This window comes from Brachyistius frenatus, unplaced genomic scaffold (assembly GCF_029030835.1).
Source record: "Brachyistius frenatus isolate BFR_SWC_R1_liver_20210118 unplaced genomic scaffold, ASM2903083v1 Contig_211, whole genome shotgun sequence".
Classification (NCBI taxonomy): Eukaryota; Metazoa; Chordata; class Actinopteri; family Embiotocidae; genus Brachyistius; species Brachyistius frenatus.
This window is the reverse complement of record NW_027210810.1, coordinates 314,666-334,431: the sequence shown is the minus strand read 5'-3', so window position 1 is coordinate 334,431 and position 19,766 is coordinate 314,666. Positions and strand designations below refer to the sequence as shown.

At 45.6% G+C, this 19,766-nt stretch overlaps 3 protein-coding genes across 3 annotated transcripts; 2 read left to right on the top strand and 1 right to left on the bottom strand.

Moving 5' to 3' along the window:
* Positions 1-109: 109 nt before the first annotated feature.
* LOC138633183 (PR domain zinc finger protein 5) lies at positions 110-5,936 on the bottom strand. The gene is made up of 8 exons (XM_069719283.1): positions 5,903-5,936; positions 4,446-5,003; positions 3,568-4,304; positions 3,160-3,318; positions 2,829-2,962; positions 2,355-2,478; positions 392-2,109; positions 110-343 (listed from the first exon to the last, which is right to left on the bottom strand). Exons 1-7 carry the CDS (start codon positions 5,924-5,926, stop codon positions 1,956-1,958), a joined length of 1,890 nt encoding a protein of 629 aa, XP_069575384.1. The 5' UTR covers positions 5,927-5,936; the 3' UTR covers positions 110-343; positions 392-1,955.
* A 1,908-nt stretch (positions 5,937-7,844) lies between these two features.
* On the top strand, positions 7,845-10,819 carry ccr9a (chemokine (C-C motif) receptor 9a). The gene is made up of 3 exons (XM_069719310.1): positions 7,845-7,926; positions 9,388-9,457; positions 9,543-10,819. Exons 2-3 carry the CDS (start codon positions 9,392-9,394, stop codon positions 10,608-10,610), a joined length of 1,134 nt encoding a protein of 377 aa, XP_069575411.1. The 5' UTR covers positions 7,845-7,926; positions 9,388-9,391; the 3' UTR covers positions 10,611-10,819.
* Positions 10,820-14,856: 4,037 nt separating this feature from the next.
* On the top strand, positions 14,857-19,021 carry bfsp2 (beaded filament structural protein 2, phakinin). Its single transcript, XM_069719303.1, has 7 exons — positions 14,857-15,300; positions 15,919-16,001; positions 16,455-16,611; positions 16,825-16,986; positions 17,071-17,199; positions 17,274-17,515; positions 18,781-19,021. Exons 1-7 carry the CDS (start codon positions 14,857-14,859, stop codon positions 18,857-18,859), a joined length of 1,296 nt encoding a protein of 431 aa, XP_069575404.1. The 3' UTR covers positions 18,860-19,021.
* Positions 19,022-19,766: the final 745 nt, after the last annotated feature.

Here is a 19,766-nt window from a genome sequence, read left to right as displayed (position 1 = left end):
TCCGGTCCTGTCCGACGATCTGGACCTCCTCCGGTAAGGTCTGCACCTCCTCCTGTCCGACGATCTGGACCTCCTCCGGTAAGGTCTGGACCTCCTCCTGTCTGACGATCTGGACCTCCTCCGGTAAGGTCTCCTCCAGTAAGGTTTTGACCTCCTCCGGTAAGGTCTGGACCTCCTCCGGTAAGGTCTCCTCCGGTAAGGTTTCGACCTCCTCCGGTAAGGTCTGCACCTCCTCCTGTCCGACGATCTGGACCTCCTCCGGTAAGGTCTGGACCTCCTCCTGTCCGACGATCTGGACCTCCTCCGGTAAGGTCTGGACCTCCCCCTCTATGGAGTCCTGGACCTCCCACTGTCCTAAACTCTGGACCTCCTCCAGGCAGGAGGTCTGGACCTCCTCCGGTCCTGTAGTCTGTTCTACAGCTGACGGCTCAAAAAACAACAGCACAGCTTCAGACGTAGAAAACTTTAACAAAGACAAAGATGTCTCACTTCTCAAACACTTCTGTGAAGTCATGAAACTGAGGAGGTACTTTGATTTAAAGGAGCAGAAGGAGGAGTCCGTCCTGCAAACAAACAAAAAAGTCTCGTTCAGACCTCCATCTGTAACATTTCTGCTTCACGAAGCCGCAAACGGAAGCTTTCTGTCCTTCATGTTTCGTCCAGCTTTCTTTGTGCGGGTGTGTGCATGTAGGTCAGGTCAGGTTTAATGGCTGAGACCCTGACAGGCCGTTAAGCTGCCTGTTATCTCTTACAATGCTGTGAAGGTGAGCTGATCTCTGATCTCACCGTTGCTCACGCAAAAAAAAAAATACAGGACATCTGTTTGCAGAGGAAACTGAATCTGTTTCTGGATTATGTTCGAGACGGGCGAGAACAGAGAGGACTGCAGGTCTGAGAGATGTGTTTATGTGACCCCTTAAACATGGCTGTGGGAGTACCAGAGGGTGCTGAGCCCACACAAGTCCGATTCAATGTGACTTGAACTTTTATATGCTTAAGTAAAGCAGAGTAAATTAAACCTGCGGATGAAAACAATAATTAAAAAAAAAAAAAAAAGCTTATCAAAAGCAGTGAACTCAAAAATAAAAGCTCTTAATTAGATAAGTAAACATTTAGATGCTGTTTCGGGGATTAAAGCGACGTGCAGCATCAAACTGAACGATGACAGAAGCATTTCCTCTGACGTTTATTCAGAAGAATTAAAAAAAAAAAAAATCAGATATCAATATATTCGCATGAATGACGATTTCCTCTGAGGAGAAACAAACCGTTGCCATGGAGATGCTGCTCAGCCACAGGATGCGATTATCCCCCACAAACGAACACCCGGCCTGTACAAGCTGATTAACCTCATTACTCTGAGCTGAGGGAGGGGGTCCGAGGGGGGACAGTCAGTAGGTCGACCAATCAGCAGCTCAGACATTTATGTTTGATTGGCTTCATCCTGTTCATCTATGTGAAAGGTGACAACTTGTGTGTCAGATTAAGGACACATTTCTGGTTCTGGTGAAGGTGTTTACATGTGTTTTAAGGTTTCTGTGTCACAGTTCTTATTCATCAGCTGCATCGTCCAATCAGAATAAAGAGAAGGACAAACTTTTTTTTTTATCATCATAAAATTGTTTTTATCATATAAAAATCCAACCAGCAGAAATAAAAACTTTCAGTAAAAACTCTATGACATCAGCAGCACGTCCGGTGGCATCATCCTGCTTACAACATTAAGCTGGACACACTGGCCACGCCCACTAGCCAACAGCCCCATCAGGGCTTCAGGTTACCTGTGAGGTCAGAGCACTGGGAAAGGGGCGTGATGTCTGCGGAAATCATTAACTGTCCAATCAGAGCACAGTATTCTGAGAGGGGGCGTGGTCTCTGAATACCTCTAACAGTCCTATTAAAGTGCAGCTTGCTGGGAGGGGGCGTGGTCTCTGTGAACACCTTTAACAGTCCAATCAGAGCGCAGTGTCCCGGGACGGGGCGTGGTGTCTGCGGATGTGTCGAAGCAGCAGCTGGCGGTCTGGATTGGCGTATTTACACTGTTGGCATGGAAACACCTCGCCTGTGTGGTGGCGGCGAACGTGGAGGTCCAAACTCTTCTTCTGGATGCTGAAACCAAAAGACACAACCCGTTACTATGGCAACCCGAGGCCGCACTAACATCAGTAAGAACAAGAACCCGCGACCAATCACTGCACAGACACAAAAATCATGAGCCAATAATAGATCACATTTTGGGAACATTTAATAAATTGTGTGTGGAGAGACGACCTTGTCAGGTGTGTGTCAGGTGTGTGTCAGGTGTGTGTCAGGTGTGTGTCAGGTGTGTGTCAGGTGTGTGTCAGGTGTGTTACCTGCTGTAGTCACAGTGTTGACACCTGTATGGTTTCTCCTGACTGTGAGTTCTGAAGTGTCGAAGCTGAGAGCTGCGATCTTTCGATGCATACGGACACTGAGCACACTTGTACGGCTTCTCACCTGAAGACACACACACACACACACACACACACACACACACACACACACACACACACACACACACACACACACACACACACACACACACACACACACACACACACACACACACACACAACAATACAAACACAGTCAGGTGTGTGTGTGTGCGTGTGTGTGTGTGTGTGTGTGTGTGTGTGTGTGTGTGTGTGTGTGTGTGTGTGTGTGTGTGTGTTTAGTCACTGTGTACAGAACCTGTGTATCTCAGGTGTGTGTGTGTGTGTGTGTGTGTGTGTGTGTGTGTGTGTGTGTGTGTGTGTGTGTGTGTGTGTGTGTGTGTGTGTGTGTGTGTGTGTGTGTGTGTGCGTTACCTGTATGTGTCCTCAGGTGTTGCAGCAGCGAGGCCTTCAGTCTAGTTCTGTAGGAACAGTGAGGACAGGTGAAAGGTTTTTCTCCTCCGTGGATTCCCAGGTGACGCTTCAGAGTCAGCTTGGAGGAGAACTTCCTGTAATGAGGAAACATCACAGCTGAATTGACCAATCACAGCCCTGCAGTAGATTTTGGGGGTGTTAGTTCCCTCCGTTTACTTCAACATCTCTTTCCTGGCCTCTTGTGTGATCGGTCAGTGTTATCAGTCTCCGTGGCACCTGCTGGGAGCAGTCCGAGGTCTGTGTAGTGATGGATTGTAGGTGTCGTGGTTACCTGTGACACAGCGAGCAGCAGTATTCGGTTTGATTTCTGATCTCAGCAGACGTCTCCTCGACCTCCTCTTCGCTTTTCTTTCTTCTGGTTTTCTTCCTCGTCTCTGTGGCGCTCTGCAGTGAACCCGTCTGAGATCTGCTGGTCTGACTGGGAACCAACCTGCTGGTCCACCAACACATACTGGTTTCTGATTGGCTGGCAGTCTTCTGCTTTTCACATAATAACAAACTCATTTTATACATTAAGATGTGATATTTGAGGCTGGTATTAGCAATTTATGCTAATTCGTGGGGACATTCTGGTAATTTTCTGACAGATTATTTGGTACAGATTAATTTCCACTTTTATAAAACCTTTTCACAATAAGAGTCAACTGTGTGGAGGTTCAGATGAAGACCTATAATCTACCTGTCGGGACGCTTCGCCTTCTTCCTTTCTGCCCGTCTCGTTAGCTGCCGCCTCCATCTGTCTTGGCTGTGCGTGTTTTGTGAAACGGTGTTCCTGAAAGTCTTTTGACAGACTGTCGCTTTCTTCCTCCTCTCCCCCTGCAACACACTCCTCTTCTCCTCCCGCTGCTCCTCCTGCTGCTCCTCCTGCTGCTCCTGCTGCTGCTCCTGCTTCCTCCTCCTCCTTCTGCAGTGGCCCCTCCAGTGAAGCTCCAGCTCCTCCCAACTGTCGGTCGTCCAGCTGCAGCGGACGCAGCCGAAGCCGCCGGCCGCCCGGTGAGACCTGACGTGGACGTCCAGAAGCTGCCGGGACGTCAGCATCCGAGGACACAGGAGACACAGCAAACTCCGTCGGCTGGATGGTGGAGTCCTCGTCTGTCGGCCGTTTGACTCCTTCAGGCTGTCCTGCCGCGGCAGGCGGAGGTTGTCTTCAGTTGGAGGCGGGTGCCGGACGGGTGAGGAGCTGGTGGGAGGAGGAGGAGGAGGAGGAGGAGGAGGAGGAGGAGGAAGAGGAGGAGGTTTGACGGTGGAGATTCGACATAGTCCCAGAGTCATGAGGTGGGCGGACTGGGCCATCTCCTCCTGGGTGGCGGGGGGTTCGATGGGACAGGACAGATTCACTGAACCCTCCTTCAGGGGAAAGATGGATGACTCCTCTTCCTCTTCTTCCTCCTCCTCCTCCTCAAAAAGAGTGCTGACCTGCAGACAGCAGGAAGGACAAACAAATTCACATCTCTTAATGTGTCCTCATGTCTTCCGTCAATCATTCAAAGCGCTTCACAGAGATCTGATTTCACATATTAATGCCAGGTGTGAATCGGTGTGTTTCAGGTGTGTCACCTCATAGGTGTGTGCGACCTGCAGCCCCCCCTCAGTGCTGATGTCACAGGTGGGCGGGCTCATGTTGTCCAGCATGTTGTAGAGCAAGAAGTCCTCGTCCTCGTCGCTCTGCTTCGATTCTCCGTTCAGATCCAGCTGGTAGGGCGACACCTCCTGCTGGAGTCCCGCCTCCTCCCCTCCCTCGGCCCCGCCCTCTCCTTCATCGTCAGGCCCATTCAGGTAAGTGAGGGTGAGGGGGCGGTGCCTGAGTATCAGGTGGCTGCTGATGGAGGTCTTCAGGCCACAGGTGAACTGACAGAGTTTGCAGCGATACAGCTCCACCAGGAAGGACTCCACCAGCTCCCCCGCCCCCTCCGACAGACCCTCCACCTCCCCGCAGTACAGACTGGAGCTCACAGCTCCGCCCACCAGCTGCAGAGTCACGGGGCTGATGTCGTGGTACCGCTGCTTCACCCACGACGTCACCGGGACGTCGTCGGCCGCCATCAGCTCGTTCTCCTCTGATTGGACGAGCTCCGCCTCCGGGTGGAGGCTCTGACCTTCGATCCCCACAGGTGTCTTGAGGAAACAAAAGATATACAAACGGTTAAATTATGAACAGACTCAAAATTTCAAAGTAGCATTAAAATATCCCAAAATACGTCCAGGACGAAAGGATTTCATTGATCCCAGAGTAAATTCAGATTCCTTATCCTTCAGAATAAAATAACAATAACAACTACAATCCCCCGACGTGCAGCAGAGGGTCCGCATAGTCCCGCTTGCAGTTTGAATTTTTTTCTCGGTCTCGTTCCTTATTCTTCTTTTACAAAAAACCCCAAAAGAAAGCCTTTTTTTTTAATTTTTTTTTTTTTTAACACCTTCAAAAACTTGTGAAAGTTGGTGCCTGACGTAAGTTTCATGAGGTTTGGAGCATCATTTGACCTTAAACATCAACTTCCTGTGTCACGGCGAGACATCAAACTTAACCACATCGCGCTGGCTACACTATATACTATATATTATATATTATATACTCTATACTGTATACTGTATACAAAAAAAAATGAATTTTGGGTGACTTTTTGGACGACATGACTTTTTTTTATTTTTTTTTTATTTTTTTATAATTTATTTTTGGAGTGACCTTTTTCTGAACATTACTTTCGTTGACCAGCAGCACTTCGTTAGCTCCGCTTCGTCACCCTACTTTCATCCCGCGGTATCAAAACCATCACAGACAGAGAACACGTGCAGCAGAGCTGACGGCACGAACTGACGGGGCTAATGTGGACATGCTAACACAGAGCTAACAGTCTGACGAGTTCAATGAGTTTAAGAGACGAGCAGGAAGCTAACGGTGTCACCAGAAGCCGCCGCAGCTTCCGGTTAACGAAGCGGGGATGTTTTTCACAGCAGTAACGGGATGAATAAATCAGTTTACAGTTGAAATATGAAAGTGTTTCATTGAAACTCACCTGCAGCTGTTTGTTTACATTCATCGATTCTTCTTCTGCTGTTCGTCTTCTTCTTCATGTTTTTTTTTTTTAGTGGCAGTTGGAAAACAGCAAATGCCTCACCGCCCCCTGCTGGTGTGGATCAGAATTAGTTTTGTCTAAATCCAGAAGTTCCCAAACTTTGTGTATTTTTGATAACAAAAGAACAATATTAAAAAAAAAAATCTCTGCATATTTGGACACAGTGTCCCACCATTTTAAAAATAGTAGAATTTTGAATGACCTCAGCTTTTTTCATTGTGTGTAACTGCATGTACAAATTATATTATGAGACTTGTGTGCCACACAGCTGCTGTCAGGAGGAGGCGGTCACCACGGTAACCAGACTGACTGGGTTTGAAGAAAAAGGAGGAAATCAGATCACGTGGCAAGCTGTTTTTTCCGTTCTGACAAGTGTGTGTGTGTAAAACGTCAACGAAACAGGAATAAAACCACATTGCGTGCCAACATGTTCACCCAGCTCAGAGTTGCATGACAAGCTGCGACCGCAAAGACACGTGTTTGTTATTGAGTCGCTGTTGGGACCCAAGGTCGTGAAAAATAATCAACACAGTTTGATTGAATATTGACTGACGACATGATTTTATCTGTAAACTGTTCTTTTGAAACAAGGTCTTGACGGACGTGGACTTTAATGCAGTCGTGAGGCAGGTTGTGCTTTCAGCTCTGCAGGTGTTTACAGGTTCAAATCTGAATGGCTGGAAGTTTATGTAATATTTTCAGTATCCATGGCAATGATGTGTGTTTGTGTGGTACTTTCAACAGGAAGGAGAGATCAAAAGAAAAGAACAACTTGTTCAACTGTGTTGACCACAGACACCTCAGTACTACTAATACTACCACTACAGCTCTTACTGTTGATATTACTGCTGCTACTTGTAATCTGATTATTTTATGAGTAACAAGTCCTTCACAAACTGTTGAATCAATGTGATCCTTTAATCATGCTGCAGTGAAGCACTGATTCAGTTCAGGGGGAAAGATGCTGATTTAAGTGAAAATAAGGTCTTTAAAGTTAGAGGATGGTCTTAGTTATGGTTCCAATAAAAAGCAGGAGTTTAAAGGTTAATAGATAAATTGACTATTGGGTTAAAACAAATGAATTAGCACATTAACATTTTTTTTTTTTTAAATCCCTTTTTAAACTATTAAAACCCCTTTAATCCTGCAGTAAACACATTAAAACCCTCTCAGTCCCAAAGTAAACCCATAAAAAGCATTTTAATCCCAAAATAAACCCATAACAACATCATTGCCCTGATAGTTAATCAATTAAAACCCCTACAACCATGCAGTAAACCCATTAAAATCCTTTAATCATGTAATGAACTGATTAAAACCCCTTTAATCCCACAGTGGACTCAATAAATTTACTGTCATGCTGCAATAAATCTATTAGAACCCTTCAAACCCTGCAGTAAACCCATTAAAACTCATTCAATCCTGCAGTAAACCCATTAAAATTCCTTTAATCCTGCAGTAAACCCAATAAAACTTCTTTAATCCTGCATTAAAACTCCTTTAATTCTGCATTAAAACCATTAAAAATCTGTTAATCATGCAGTGAACCCAATAAAACTCCTTTAAAGTTGCAGTAAACCCAATCAATCTCCTTTAAAGTTGCAGTAAACCCAATAGAACTCCTTTAAAGTTGCAGTAAACCCAATAAAACTCTTTTAATCCTGCAGTAAACCTGTTATAACACCCTTACTCCCAAAGTAAATCCATTAAAGGCATTTTAATCCTGCAGTTAATCCAAAACAACCCAATCCAATTGATGAAACCAATTAAAACTTCTTTAATCTTGCATCAAACCCCTTTGATCTGCGGTTATATAATGCAGTGGGTATTTTGAGGATTTTTCTGCAGCTCCTCCTCTGACAAATTCTGTTACTTGTGCTGACGCGTCTCTGTGGTTCAACGGACGCAAAGTGAAAACAGCGGCAAACTGTGAGATGCTGCAGAGACAAAAGAGAAGCCTGACGGTGAGTTCACACCTGTCTGTCTGTCTGTCTGTGTCTATATTCAACAGATTATTCTTTATTTAATGAGGAAGCAGACAAGCTGTAGAGTTTTCACAGAGATTTCTCAGTGCATTTATTATTCTCACTGTTGGACAGTTTAGTGGGGTTTTTTTTAACACTTAGATTGATTCTCAGTCAGTCCAGTTGAGTTTTACTTCATTATGTTTCCACAGCTGTTCATAAACTCTTGAAATCTTGCACACAGCTGCTCTTTAGTCCGTTAGAAGCCAGTCAGAGCATCTTTATTTACTACTTCTACTGGAAACATGTGGGTGAGAAAAACAATACTACGACTGAGGTCACATTAAAAAAAATGTTGGTTCTTTTTACACAAACGTACCAACGGCGAAAGGAAGAAGTACTCTGACCTCTGTAAAAGTACTAATAGTACTAAAAGTCCTGCATTCAAAGTTAAGCAGCAAAAGTAACCTTAAAGATATACTTAAAGTAAAAGTACTTACAATGAGAATCATTTATATTACAAATTTACTGCCTTCATTCACTATATAACATTGGATTTATTTGTTGATTACATTCTGTATAATTAAATAAATGGTAAAGTCACTTAAACGTTATGATAAAAGTAACGCAGTCAGTTTTAAGCATCAGAAAGTATCTCAAAAACTGAGCTCAACAGCTAAGTGAACTGTAACACGTGTTGCAGTTTCACAAATAAAACAACACGTTCATCAGTTGATATCGTCTGCTCACGTTACAGGACTTCATCAATCAATAACTCAAGATCTGGACTTTTAAATGTGAATAAAGAAACATCTTAAATTTATGAAACCTGAAAAAAAAAAAAAAGATTTACGTCTGAAATAACGTTTTAAATTTGATGGCAAAGTACTTTTCAAAGTAAAATAATTCTGTTTGGTTACAAATAATAAATAATAATTAAGAAGCTTTTACTTTGGTAATGCAAAAGGAGTATTTTAGTAGGTTGTATTGTTGAAATGAGGAGCAGAAACTAAAAGTATCAACCACAAAGGTCAAAAAAAGACTTCACTAAGGCGGAGGTTGGAGTGGATTAGATGACTTTGTAAACTGCTAATTAATGACTTAATCAATAACCAATAACAATTAATGAAGCACAGTAAAATATAATAAGTAAAGTATATTAAGTAGCAACGGTTTTACTTTGAAATGCAGTGAATATACTTTTATATACTTTAAATGTGCAGGGCTTCTAATTTGAAAGTATAAACTGAGTCACAGGGAAATGATGCAACACAGAGAGAGATATGAGTTGGAGCAGCAATGTGCCCAAAAACACCAGCAGTCAAAGAAAACATGAGTCACCCTATGAAGGAAAGGAGAAGCAGGAAGGGTGGGGAATTGAAGGGGGGGAAGGGGGGAAGGGGGGGGACCTAACCTTTTTCCAACTGTTGTTCTAAACTGGTTTGTGTTTGTGTTTTTAAGGGCAATGGATGACTTTATCGACATAAACATGACCTCCATTGATGACATCATGAACGCGACGACCACAGAGGTAACAAATACTTCAGATTGTTTAAGAGAGGAGATGACTTCCGGTGTGTTCAGGTGTGCTCAGGTGTGTCGTCTCTTCTCTTCAGGGCGCGTTGTTCTCAAGTTCCTCCCCCACTGCTGAGGAGGACGACTACTACTACGATCTCCCGAACCATATGTGCGACCGGGAGTCGGTGCGGATTTTCAGGAGCCAATTCGAGCCGCCGCTGTTCTGGATTATCACCTTGGTGGGCGCAGCCGGCAACCTGGTGGTGATGTGGATCTACCTGCACTTCCGCCGGCGGCTGAAGACGATGACGGACGTGTACCTGCTGAACCTGGCGGTGGCCGACCTGCTGTTCGTGTTCACGCTGCCGCTGTGGGCGGCCGAGGCGTCCCACGGCTGGATCTTTGGCACCGCCCTCTGCAAGGTGAACTCCGCCCTGTACAAGGTGAACCTGTTCAGCAGCATGCTGCTGCTCACCTGCATCAGCGTCGACCGCTACATCGTCATCGTGCAGACCACCAAGGCGCACAACTCCAAGCTGGAGCGCCTCCGCTGCAGCTGGCTGGTGTGTGCGGGGGTGTGGCTGCTGGCGCTGGTGCTCGCCACGCCCGAGTTAGCGTTCTCTGCGCCCGCCTACGCGGGCTACTGCAGGATGGTGTACCCGTCCAACGTGGGGAACCACACCAAGGTCCTGGTGCTGTCGCTGCAGGTGAGCATGGGCTTCTGCCTGCCCTTCATCGTCATGGTCTTCTGCTACAGCGTCATCGTCGCCAAGCTGCTCAAGACCCGCAACTTCCAGAAGCACAAGGCCATGCGCGTCATCCTGGCCGTGGTGGTGGCGTTCATCGTGTCGCAGCTGCCCTACAACGCCATGCTGGTGATGGAGGCGGTGGAGGCCACCACCATTTCCTTTGACTGCGATCATCTGAAGGCCTTCGACAAGGCGCAGCAGGTGATGAAGAGTCTGGCCTACATGCACGCCTGCCTCAACCCCTTCCTCTACGTCTTCGTGGGCGTGCGCTTCCGCCGCGACCTGCTGCAGCTGCTGCGCTGCTGCCGGCCACCGTCCGCCAAGAGGCAGCTGTCCAAGTCCACCAGGACACCGCTGAGCTCGACCCGACTCTCGGTGATGTCCGAGAGCGACAACTCGCAAGCACTGTCACTGTAGAGACGCGCGCAAACCGCAACTTCTCGTTTGTGCCTCAGCGTGTGCCGATGTCGACGGGTGGATGACTCGGTCCGGAGAGGAAAGGCCGGACATCCGAGTTTCATCCATGTTTGTCTTCAAGAAGCTTTCGCTCAACACGTTTTCTTGCACAGTTGGAAATCCCCACTGTAACAAGGACAAACAAGCTTAAACAGAATAAAGAAATAAAATCCCTGAAAAAAAAAAAAGTTCCAAGTTGGGAGGAAACTTAAAATCCACTTCATGTGTTTGTTTAAAGCTCCTTCAAATTAAGATGTTTAAAGGAGTTCTGTTCACTGGCCGTTTCAGATGAAGTCGGCACGTTATCATTAAAGATTTATTTATGTTTGTTTGTTTGTTTGTTTGTTTTCGGTCAGCAGTTCAACCATTAAACTTCTGTTACCCCGACTGTATCATCACTATTTTCCAGAACACATTTCCAAGCATTTTCTCTGGACTTTTTCAGGGATGTACAGTGAATGTAAAAGCCACAGTTTTGTGTTATTTGTTTTTAGCTGCTGTTATTGAAGGATGATTTTCGTCATGACCTCTCACTGTGTTGTCATCTTTGAACGTGGTCACGTGATGTAGTGAATCTTGAACTGAGCCATCATTCATATTTCCCGTCTTTTTTTTAAGTGTAAACTGCATTTTAAGATATTTCTGTTACTGTCAACTTAAAAAGCCTTCACCACTGCTAACTTATAATAACATAGGCTAACAGATGTGGGCAGATGCTAAATGATGTTCACATATGCTAAAAGAGGCAAACGGAGGTTCACATGACCTCTGTCTCTGGATGTTTTCTGACGATGTACATGTAGCTCTCTGGGAGTTTTGATCGCTGTATCTCTGCGCTTGAGGTGCGTGTAAATGTTTTCACGTGTTGCATCTTGAAGAATAAAGAGTGTAAAAAGGTGTGAAAATGTGTGGAGTATATGTGAGCGTGAAAAATAGGAGGAAGTTGATCAAACACTGTCACACTATTTTCTTCATATCCTTCCTCCTCTCATCCTGTTTATGTTTTTTTGCCCCGAACTTGGTTCTGTAAAAGCTGCCGAGAAACCCTGCAGAAAAACTTCCCGCAGCAGGTTTGGGCCGATCGTTTCTTTATGTTTATAATCCGGTTGATTTCTTCAATACATCACATTTATTGATTAGCAAACTAAATAAATCAAAACTTTATCTACAAAGAATTTAAGTTTATTTTAATGACCACCAAAACTGTTTTTTATCTGTTTTTACAAGCGGCTCTAATCTAAAATTATTTATTATCTTCTGTAACTATAAACTGCATGATCTTTTTTTTTTTAAATCCCTAATTCGACAGCAGCAGTAACGTACCCTCATGACGGTTGTATATGTTTGTGATGTAGAGTTTTTCAAGGTAATTGAATAAATACAAATACTATCTACAAACAAATTCATATTGAGGACTTTATCACAGTGCCACTAGTTTGCGTCTGATTGTAATTCTAATTTAAATGTAAAAGGATTTGAGAAAGAGAGCAGCTGTCTCATAAAATGCTCTAAAGCTCATAATATATCAACTTTAGCTGTGGAGCACATGTTTACCAACTTAAAGCACGATGTCTGAATGTGGTTTTGTTGGCTTGAGACATGTGACTATAATAAAAAAGTTTAAACAACAAGTGTTGCGGATTTTAGTTAGTTAGTTTAAGTTAATCCAATTAACCGTCATGAATTAGAGTTAACCAGAGACAGTTTATGATTCAGAAAACACAAAGGTGCTGCATGTTTTGTTTTTTTTACAATCAGAAATACATTCTGCAGTTGTTTTTTTGTCTAAATGTTCTGTCGTGCAAATGCAACAAATGTCAGCAAAGATCCCAGATGATAAAACAGTATAAACCTCATCTGTGCAGCAGTTATGACTAACGAGTGATTTTGATCAAATAAATCAACATCTTAACTGTAAAAAAAAACAACTTGGTTCCTATTGAAGTTTCCTACAATTGACACCAGTGACATCAGCTTTTGTCTTATTATTTCTTTCTTTCTAATTTAATGCTCAAAAAGTTAAAAGGTTGAGGGAGAAAAAGTGCATCTGTGTGTCATAATTGAAGGAGTGTGGGCTGTGATTGGTCCATCAAGACTGTCTGAGACTGTCGACCTGTCCGTCAAACTCTTCTTCTTCTGTTTACATTTTTGTAGCCGAACACTTCTTGTTTAGATTATTTGAATTGTTTACGAAAACAGACACTTGTTTTTTGGGGGGATTCTACAAGTGGTTCTAATTTTGATGTTAAAAGCCTCATTTGTCTCGGCACACACGTTTCCTGGTTCATAATTTGTTACGACACCATCATTTTAAACTTCAAATGTTGTGTTTGTTCATAATTAAAGTCTCTGAATATTTGAAGGGTGATTCCACCAAAAAATATGCAACAAAAATGAAGGCGCTACATTGAGAAGAAAATATTATAATATAATAAGATTTATAAATTTGATTTATGTTACCGTTTTTCATTTTTTGTTCGACAGCAGTAAATAGTGGGAAAAGAGGGCAGCAATGCCCAAAGTCTCAGTATAAACTTGATCTGTGTGGTGCTTGCTAGGAGTTTTGATTGACTGAGAAAATAAAATATTAACGCAACTGCGAGAGAAATTTAGATTCGGTTGAAGTTTAGTTTCTGGTAGTCTGGTTCTCAAACTCCCCACTGAGTGAGGTCACTCACAGTGGCACCATCAGGAGGGGAAGCAACCACAATGGGGAAATCATCTGTATGACATGCGTTTATTTATCAAAGTTTCCTATTGTTGACGTCCAATAACCAGGAAAATCAGCTGACTTCCACTGATGACGCTGTACACAGGTTCCTGATGATTTTCTGAAACCAGACTACTGCTTTGTGGTGACATTTCTCCTCTGTAGGGGAAATCCTCGCTTTGTGAGGACATTTCTGCTTTGTGGGAATATTTCTGCCCCTTGGAAACAGTTTGAGGGGTTTTCATTTTCTTTTTACAGCATGGAAGTCTGTAGACAGAAATAGAGCTTACACAGTAAAAAGATGTGCATCCTCTTTTTCATCTGTTGGTTTTGATGATCTCATCTCTGTGACAAGATGATATCAGTCAGAAAAGAAGAAGTTGACCGAGAATTGGTGGCAGTATCAAACTCGTGTAGTTTGACATTTTCATCAGGTCATCTAAAAATGAGAACAAAAACAAAATGTGACAGACAAACAAATAAAAATCAGGAAGATACGGCGGTGCTGCAGCACCACAGAGACGAGGACAGACAACGAGACAGAGACAGCTCAGGTTGAACTCAAGTGTCCTAAAGATTCAGCACGGAGCAGAAAAATCACAGCTTTAAAAAGGTGACACGAACGGGACAGTCACTGTCGTGAGACAGAATTACAACCGAGAGACACGCAGGTCAAGTGGAGGTCACCTGAGGACAGCAGCAGAACGACAACCTGTCTAACACTGACCAGCAGTAACCTCACAACCATTCACGCGTTCAAACGTCACACACAGATTTATTTGACTGCTTCATCTGTCGAGACAGATGGCGGTGAGAAACCCTCTGATGTGCCTGCTGCTGAGAAAGTTTCGGCTCCTGCGTTGGCGTTTCCCACTTCCTGTCATGTCTGCTCAGAGACTTCCTGCTGAGATTCAACGCGAACCTCATTGTGTCTCTGACAGTAAATCTGAGGACGGTTTCACCAGAACAAACTGACGTACGCTCGACGAAGCGAAACGGCTGTTTGAGTTGACTCAGACAGAAAGATGCTTGTTGCCATGGTGACGTCAGGATGCAGTTCGCTGCTGTTGTTTCATTCAAATTAAACTTTTAACTTCTATGGAAACAGAGTAAACTGCAGCTCTGTGTTCGTGTGTGTGTGTGTGTGTGTGTGTGTGTGTGTGTTCGTGTGTGTGTGTGTGTGTGTGTGTGTGTGTGTGTGTGTGTGTATTCAGTGTACTTTCAGTGTGTACTCATGTGTATTCAGTGTGTGTATTGATTGTGTACCATGGGTGTGCAGGTCAGGCGACCTCTGCGTGCTTCAGGACTCTTCCTGACTCCCCTCCCTCCCCTTGCTGATACAGCTGGAATCAGACTCTGTGTTTCCACGAGGACAAAAGCTTCCTGCCACAAACGGCAGCTGAACAAAGGCGGCCATGTTTCCAGAACTCCGTCCTCCCATAAATCCCCAGGTCGAGCGGCTCTGAGCGGTTTGACACTGGGAGCCGCTGAGCCGTCATGCCACTGCCGAGACGCCGCTCATCCTTTCTGGGACAGCCGTCCACCGAGCGGCCGGCCCCCGCCTCCTGCGGGAGGATCAGCTCGGCCGTCACCACTGCCCCCCGCGGCGTCTTCGTGGGCTCCGCCCCACCTGCGGTTGGAGCCTCGTGCCTGGGGACTCGGGTGTCCCGGAGGGCTCTGGGAATCAGCAGCGTGTTCCTGCAGGGGATGAGGAGCAGCGCGGCGCCAGTGATGCCCCGGGCCGGGGAGCGGGCCGCGGCTCACGGAGCGGCGGCGGCTGGACTGAACAGCTGCCTGATGGAGTACCGGGACAAAGTGAGAGCTCTGGAGCAGCTGAACCAGCAGCTGGAGGAGCAGATCCGACTCTGCCTGGACCGCAAGGCCTCCAGCGCCGGAGCCTGGGGGCCCCTCAGGAAGGAGTGGGAGGACATCTACAGACAGGTAAGGGACAAGGGAGGACTGAGATAGAGAAAAGGGCCTCTGCAGACAGGTGAGGACAGAGAGAGGACATCTACAGACAGGTGAGGGCCAGAGGAGGACTTCAATAGACAAAGAGGGCCTCTGCAAACAGGTGAGGACAGAGGGATGATGTCTACAGACAGGTGAGGAGAGGAGAACAACTACAGACAGGTGAGGGCCAGAAAGGGACGTCTACGGACAATTGAGAACAAGGGGAGGACGTCCACAGACAAGAGAGGGCAACGGGTGGACGGCTCTAGGCAAGTGAGGACATGTCCAGACAGCCAGAGATCGTGTGCAGACCGTTGGTGAAGTCATGCTGCTGCTCGGTGTCCTTCATTGGACTTTTGCGTCTCATCTCCATGTGTGACTTTCTAAAGGGGACACACTAATGCACCTGTGTGGTGTTTCAGGGAAACCCCTCCGCACACACAAACACGTGCGGTGAGATGTGATGTTACGAGTGTCTGCTGCAGCTCTGTGGTCTGTGTGTATGTGTGTGTATGTGTGTGTGTGTGTGTGTGTGTGTGTGTGTATGTGTGTGCGTGCGAGTGTGTACTTTCCCCTGCTGGCTCCTGTCAGTTCTCTGTTTTCCTGCAGGTCAGTGAAGCCATCCTCGACAACGCTCGGCTGATGCTGCAGACGGAGAATGTTCAGGCCAACGCCGAGGACTTCAAGGACAGGTCAGAGGTCAAACACGCCCACAAACAGTTTGTCCTGATCCGTTTGTCAGATAATCCATCAGTCGAGCAGGATCTGAAAATCGACCGGTTTCGTGTTCGCCTGCGTCCACATTTCAGTCTACGCGAACACGGTGCCCTCTAGTGGCCGTCGGGAGGCTCACACTGAAGAGGCCAGAAGAAGAAAAGAGTTCCTCATCTCCAGAACAGGATCAAACTCTGGAGATCCACAATGATAATGATTGTATTGATTTGGGTCCACATAACAAACATTTACATAAATGCAACATACTTTTGTTGATTCAGAGATATAAAACAAAACCAGACACTGGAGCTCCTTCTGCAGCTTTTAGGACAGTTTGCTGCAGGTCCTGAAGCAATCGTGTAGCTCCCCCTGCAGGTGTAAATGTAGTAATACGCAGGAGGAGGTGTGGTAACGTGTAGGTTCCTCTGCAGGTACGAGAACGAGCAGCCCTTCCGGAGGGCAGTGGAGGAGGAGATCAGCTCTCTGTACAAAGTGATCGACGAGGCGAACCTGACGAAGGCCGAGCTGGAGGACCAGATGGAGACTATGAGGGTGGAGCTGCGCAGCCTGGAGCACAACCACGAACAGGTCCCACCAGACTCTGCTCAAAAAACACACGATTTAACCTCAGAGCGCACAACAGACCTCTGCTGGGCAGAAACATTTAAACACCAACTTAAAGTGTTTGTAACATTGATTCGAGCTAATGGATGTTAATTATTATGTTTACTACGATGAGTTTTATCATCTATGGCTTTAATGAGCTGACGTCATGTGACCGAGTGCTTCCTTTCCGTGCAGGACGTGCGTATCCTCTATAGTCAAATGGCGGGACGTGAGGTGGACGAACCTGACGCACCCATAGAAACCAGCCTGGACCAGATCCTGGCCTACATCAGGAGCCACTGGGAGAAGGTGACGGAGAGGAACCGAGCCGAGACCGACAGCTACCTGGAGTGCAAGGTGAGGACGCATCACCTGCACAGGTGTCCTCTCAGGCGTTTCTGTGGGCGTGTCTGACCTGTCCACTCCTGTGTGCTTCTGTAGGAGGCGCAGTGTATGAGCCAGAGGCTGAGTCCTGAGGAGGAGCATGTGGAGACGCTGAAGGCCGAGTGCAACGACACCGGCTGCAAGATCCAGAGCCTGCAGGCCGAGACCGAGTCCATCCGAGCGCTGGTGAGACCCAACGAGAGTTCAGCAACCCGATAAAGTCCGGTCAGTAAGTAAACTAAGAAACTGTCGCCCTGCAGAAACGAGGTCTGGAGAACTCACTGGGCGACGCCCGGCACTGGCACGACATGGAGCTGCAGAACCTGGGCTCAGTGGTGGCCAAGCTGGAGGCGGAGCTGGTGGACGTGCGCGGCGAGATCGATCAGCAGCGCCGCGACTACGACACGCTGCTGAACAACAAGCAGCGCCTGGAGCAGGAGATCGGCATGTACCACGGCATCCTGGACGGAGAGGAGAGCCGCTTCCAGCCCGGCGAGATGCTGTGAGTCACCGACGACACCGTCACTAACGAGACAAACACGGGGCTTTCACCCAGGAGGCCGGTGTTTAAGTCCACAATTAAGCAAAAGTCATCCCCAAACCGTGATCTGTTCGCAACCATAAACACGTCATTTTAAACGTAAAGCGCTACAAAAGTTCATCCTGGAGTCCAAGACGAGGTTTGTGCCAAATTTGAAGAAATTCCCTCGAGGTGTTCCTGAGATATCGCGAGGATGGGTCTCCATCAAAGTGCCAAGACAAGAAAAGTGCATGATTGAAGCAGAAAGGACTGTCTGTCCTTTTTAAGGCCTTTATGAATCAGAACATTGAGATCAGCAAAGCGTTCTAAAAAAAAATCTCTTTCAGTTTCTTGCTCCAAAAGCTCGTCCCGGCAACAGTTCACTAAATTAGCCCTAAGAATGAGCCACATTTGGTTATGACATCTATCAAAGGCGCAACAGAAGTTTTATCAACCGTAATGAATAAAATGACATCATCGGCGTACGCGGAGAGCCGACGCGAAGTACCCCGAATTATTACTGCACGAATGTTGGTATTTATGTATCAACATGAAGCCAGAGCTAAACAGGATCAACTTAACGTGAACCTTCAGGTAATTAAAAGGAATTTTAACGTATTCTAAACTCTTAAGAATTATCCTATTAAATAAATCTCTGAAAACCAGATTCAGGGCAAACGAACGGCACATGAATATGAAATAATAAATAGATGTTAAGGATATTACAGCAAGATTATGAGATAGTAAATTAAAAACAATAATTATTAAATATGGTTAAATTAAATATCACAATGGACGGAGGACCTAAACGTATGACTCAGAAGTGGGTTGAAGTTTACAACGAATTTTACTTACATGGAATGGTTGAATAAACAAAGTCCAGGCAGGTGAATATAATACGGAGGAAAACACTGAGTCCAAGTGGAAATAGTGAGTGGCTCCAGGTGGGGCTGATGAAGAACTGGGAGCATGTGAGGTGGGCGTGGCATCAGGCGACTGGGGACCTCTGGTGGGTGGAGGGAGTAATGCAGGGAATAAAGCTGAATGACTGAAGGGTATAAAAACCACAACTTATGTCTGTCTACACTGAACCAGTTAAATACAAATTTAAAATAATGAAGAAAAAAAAAATCGTTAAAAAAAAATGTGGCAGCTCAGTTTGGTCTGCTGAATTATAAAAAAAAAAAAAAACCTCAGCTCCATGTCTGTCCTGTAAAGTCTAACTCCAGTTCTATTTACCTGTGCAGGTGTTCAGGTATGCACTCAGAGCTTGAGGGAGGTGCCAGTGCTCCTCCTCCTGCTGCTCCAGAGTCCAGGACCGACTGACTCTCCAGCACCTCCAGGACAGTGATTCCTGTGGAGGATCTGAGCAGACTGAAACCAGCACAGACTTTGTGCTTGTATTTGTGTTCATTCGGATGAGCCCGGACTTTGTGAGGTTGAACAGGAAGGTTTTTCTACCTGGTCAGGTGTGCAGGTGTGAAAGATGCTGAGAACCTGGAGCAGGAAGTCCAGCATGGGGGTGAGGGGTGGAGTAGGGTGGGGTGGGGGGCACGGGGCCAAGTCTTCCTGCTGATTAATGTGATGTGTTCCAACAGTGGAGGTCCTCAGGTAGAGCTGCTCCCAGAACACCTGAGGACCCGACCTGAACTGAGCCTCAGGTCCACACTGTACAGATTCTGGTTCTGGATCAGTCCCGACTCCACTGAACCACAAAACATCTCCAGTAAAGTGACTCATGATTTGGTGCTTCACAAATAAAACTGAAATAAAGTGAATCTGATGATGCGTTCAGGTGCTGTTTGTTGAGTCGCAGAAAGAAAATAAAAGCAGCTCTTTCTGACTTTTAAAGGAACTTTTGGGTATTTTTCAGCAACCTTCATTATCACAAACCTTCTTACTGCGCTGATGTAATAACTGTGTTTACTGCGATGACTCAGTTTAATTATAAAATAATATAAATGACAAAATAAAGTATTTTCAGAGTCAGAATTTATGTAATAAAATGAGAGAATCAGGATATAATCATTTAAATGATCTCTTTTACTAGCTGCAACTTTAAAGTGAAGAACAAATGAATAGATCAGTAATTATGATCAATAATTTCAAATGTTTGCTCATTTGTACCTTTGATACTGTAGTTTTATTTCACAATAAAATGAACCAAAAGTGAAGTTGGTTGTCGAGTCTGTTGATTCTCTCACTGACGGTTCAACTGATCAGTAATCAATAA

What these genes read in the sequence shown, in the direction of transcription:
- ccr9a (XM_069719310.1), top strand. Translation starts at nt 9,392, where the DNA reads ATGGATGACTTTATCGACATAAACATGACCTCCATTGATGACATCATG. An exon ending in TGAACGCGACGACCACAGAG is followed by an intron (nt 9,458 to 9,542) that starts GTAACAAATACT and finishes TCTTCTCTTCAG; the next exon opens with GGCGCGTTGTTCTCAAGTTC.
- LOC138633183 (XM_069719283.1), bottom strand. Translation starts at nt 5,926, where the DNA reads ATGAATGTAAACAAACAGCTGCAG. An exon ending in ATGTAAACAAACAGCTGCAG is followed by an intron (nt 5,004 to 5,902) that starts GTGAGTTTCAAT and finishes TGTTTCCTCAAG; the next exon opens with ACACCTGTGGGGATCGAAGG. An exon ending in AAGGCGAAGCGTCCCGACAG is followed by an intron (nt 3,319 to 3,567) that starts GTAGATTATAGG and finishes GTGGACCAGCAG; the next exon opens with GTTGGTTCCCAGTCAGACCA.
- bfsp2 (XM_069719303.1), top strand. Translation starts at nt 14,857, where the DNA reads ATGCCACTGCCGAGACGCCGCTCATCCTTTCTGGGACAGCCGTCCACC. An exon ending in GCCGAGGACTTCAAGGACAG is followed by an intron (nt 16,002 to 16,454) that starts GTCAGAGGTCAA and finishes GTTCCTCTGCAG; the next exon opens with GTACGAGAACGAGCAGCCCT. An exon ending in CCGAGTCCATCCGAGCGCTG is followed by an intron (nt 17,200 to 17,273) that starts GTGAGACCCAAC and finishes GTCGCCCTGCAG; the next exon opens with AAACGAGGTCTGGAGAACTC.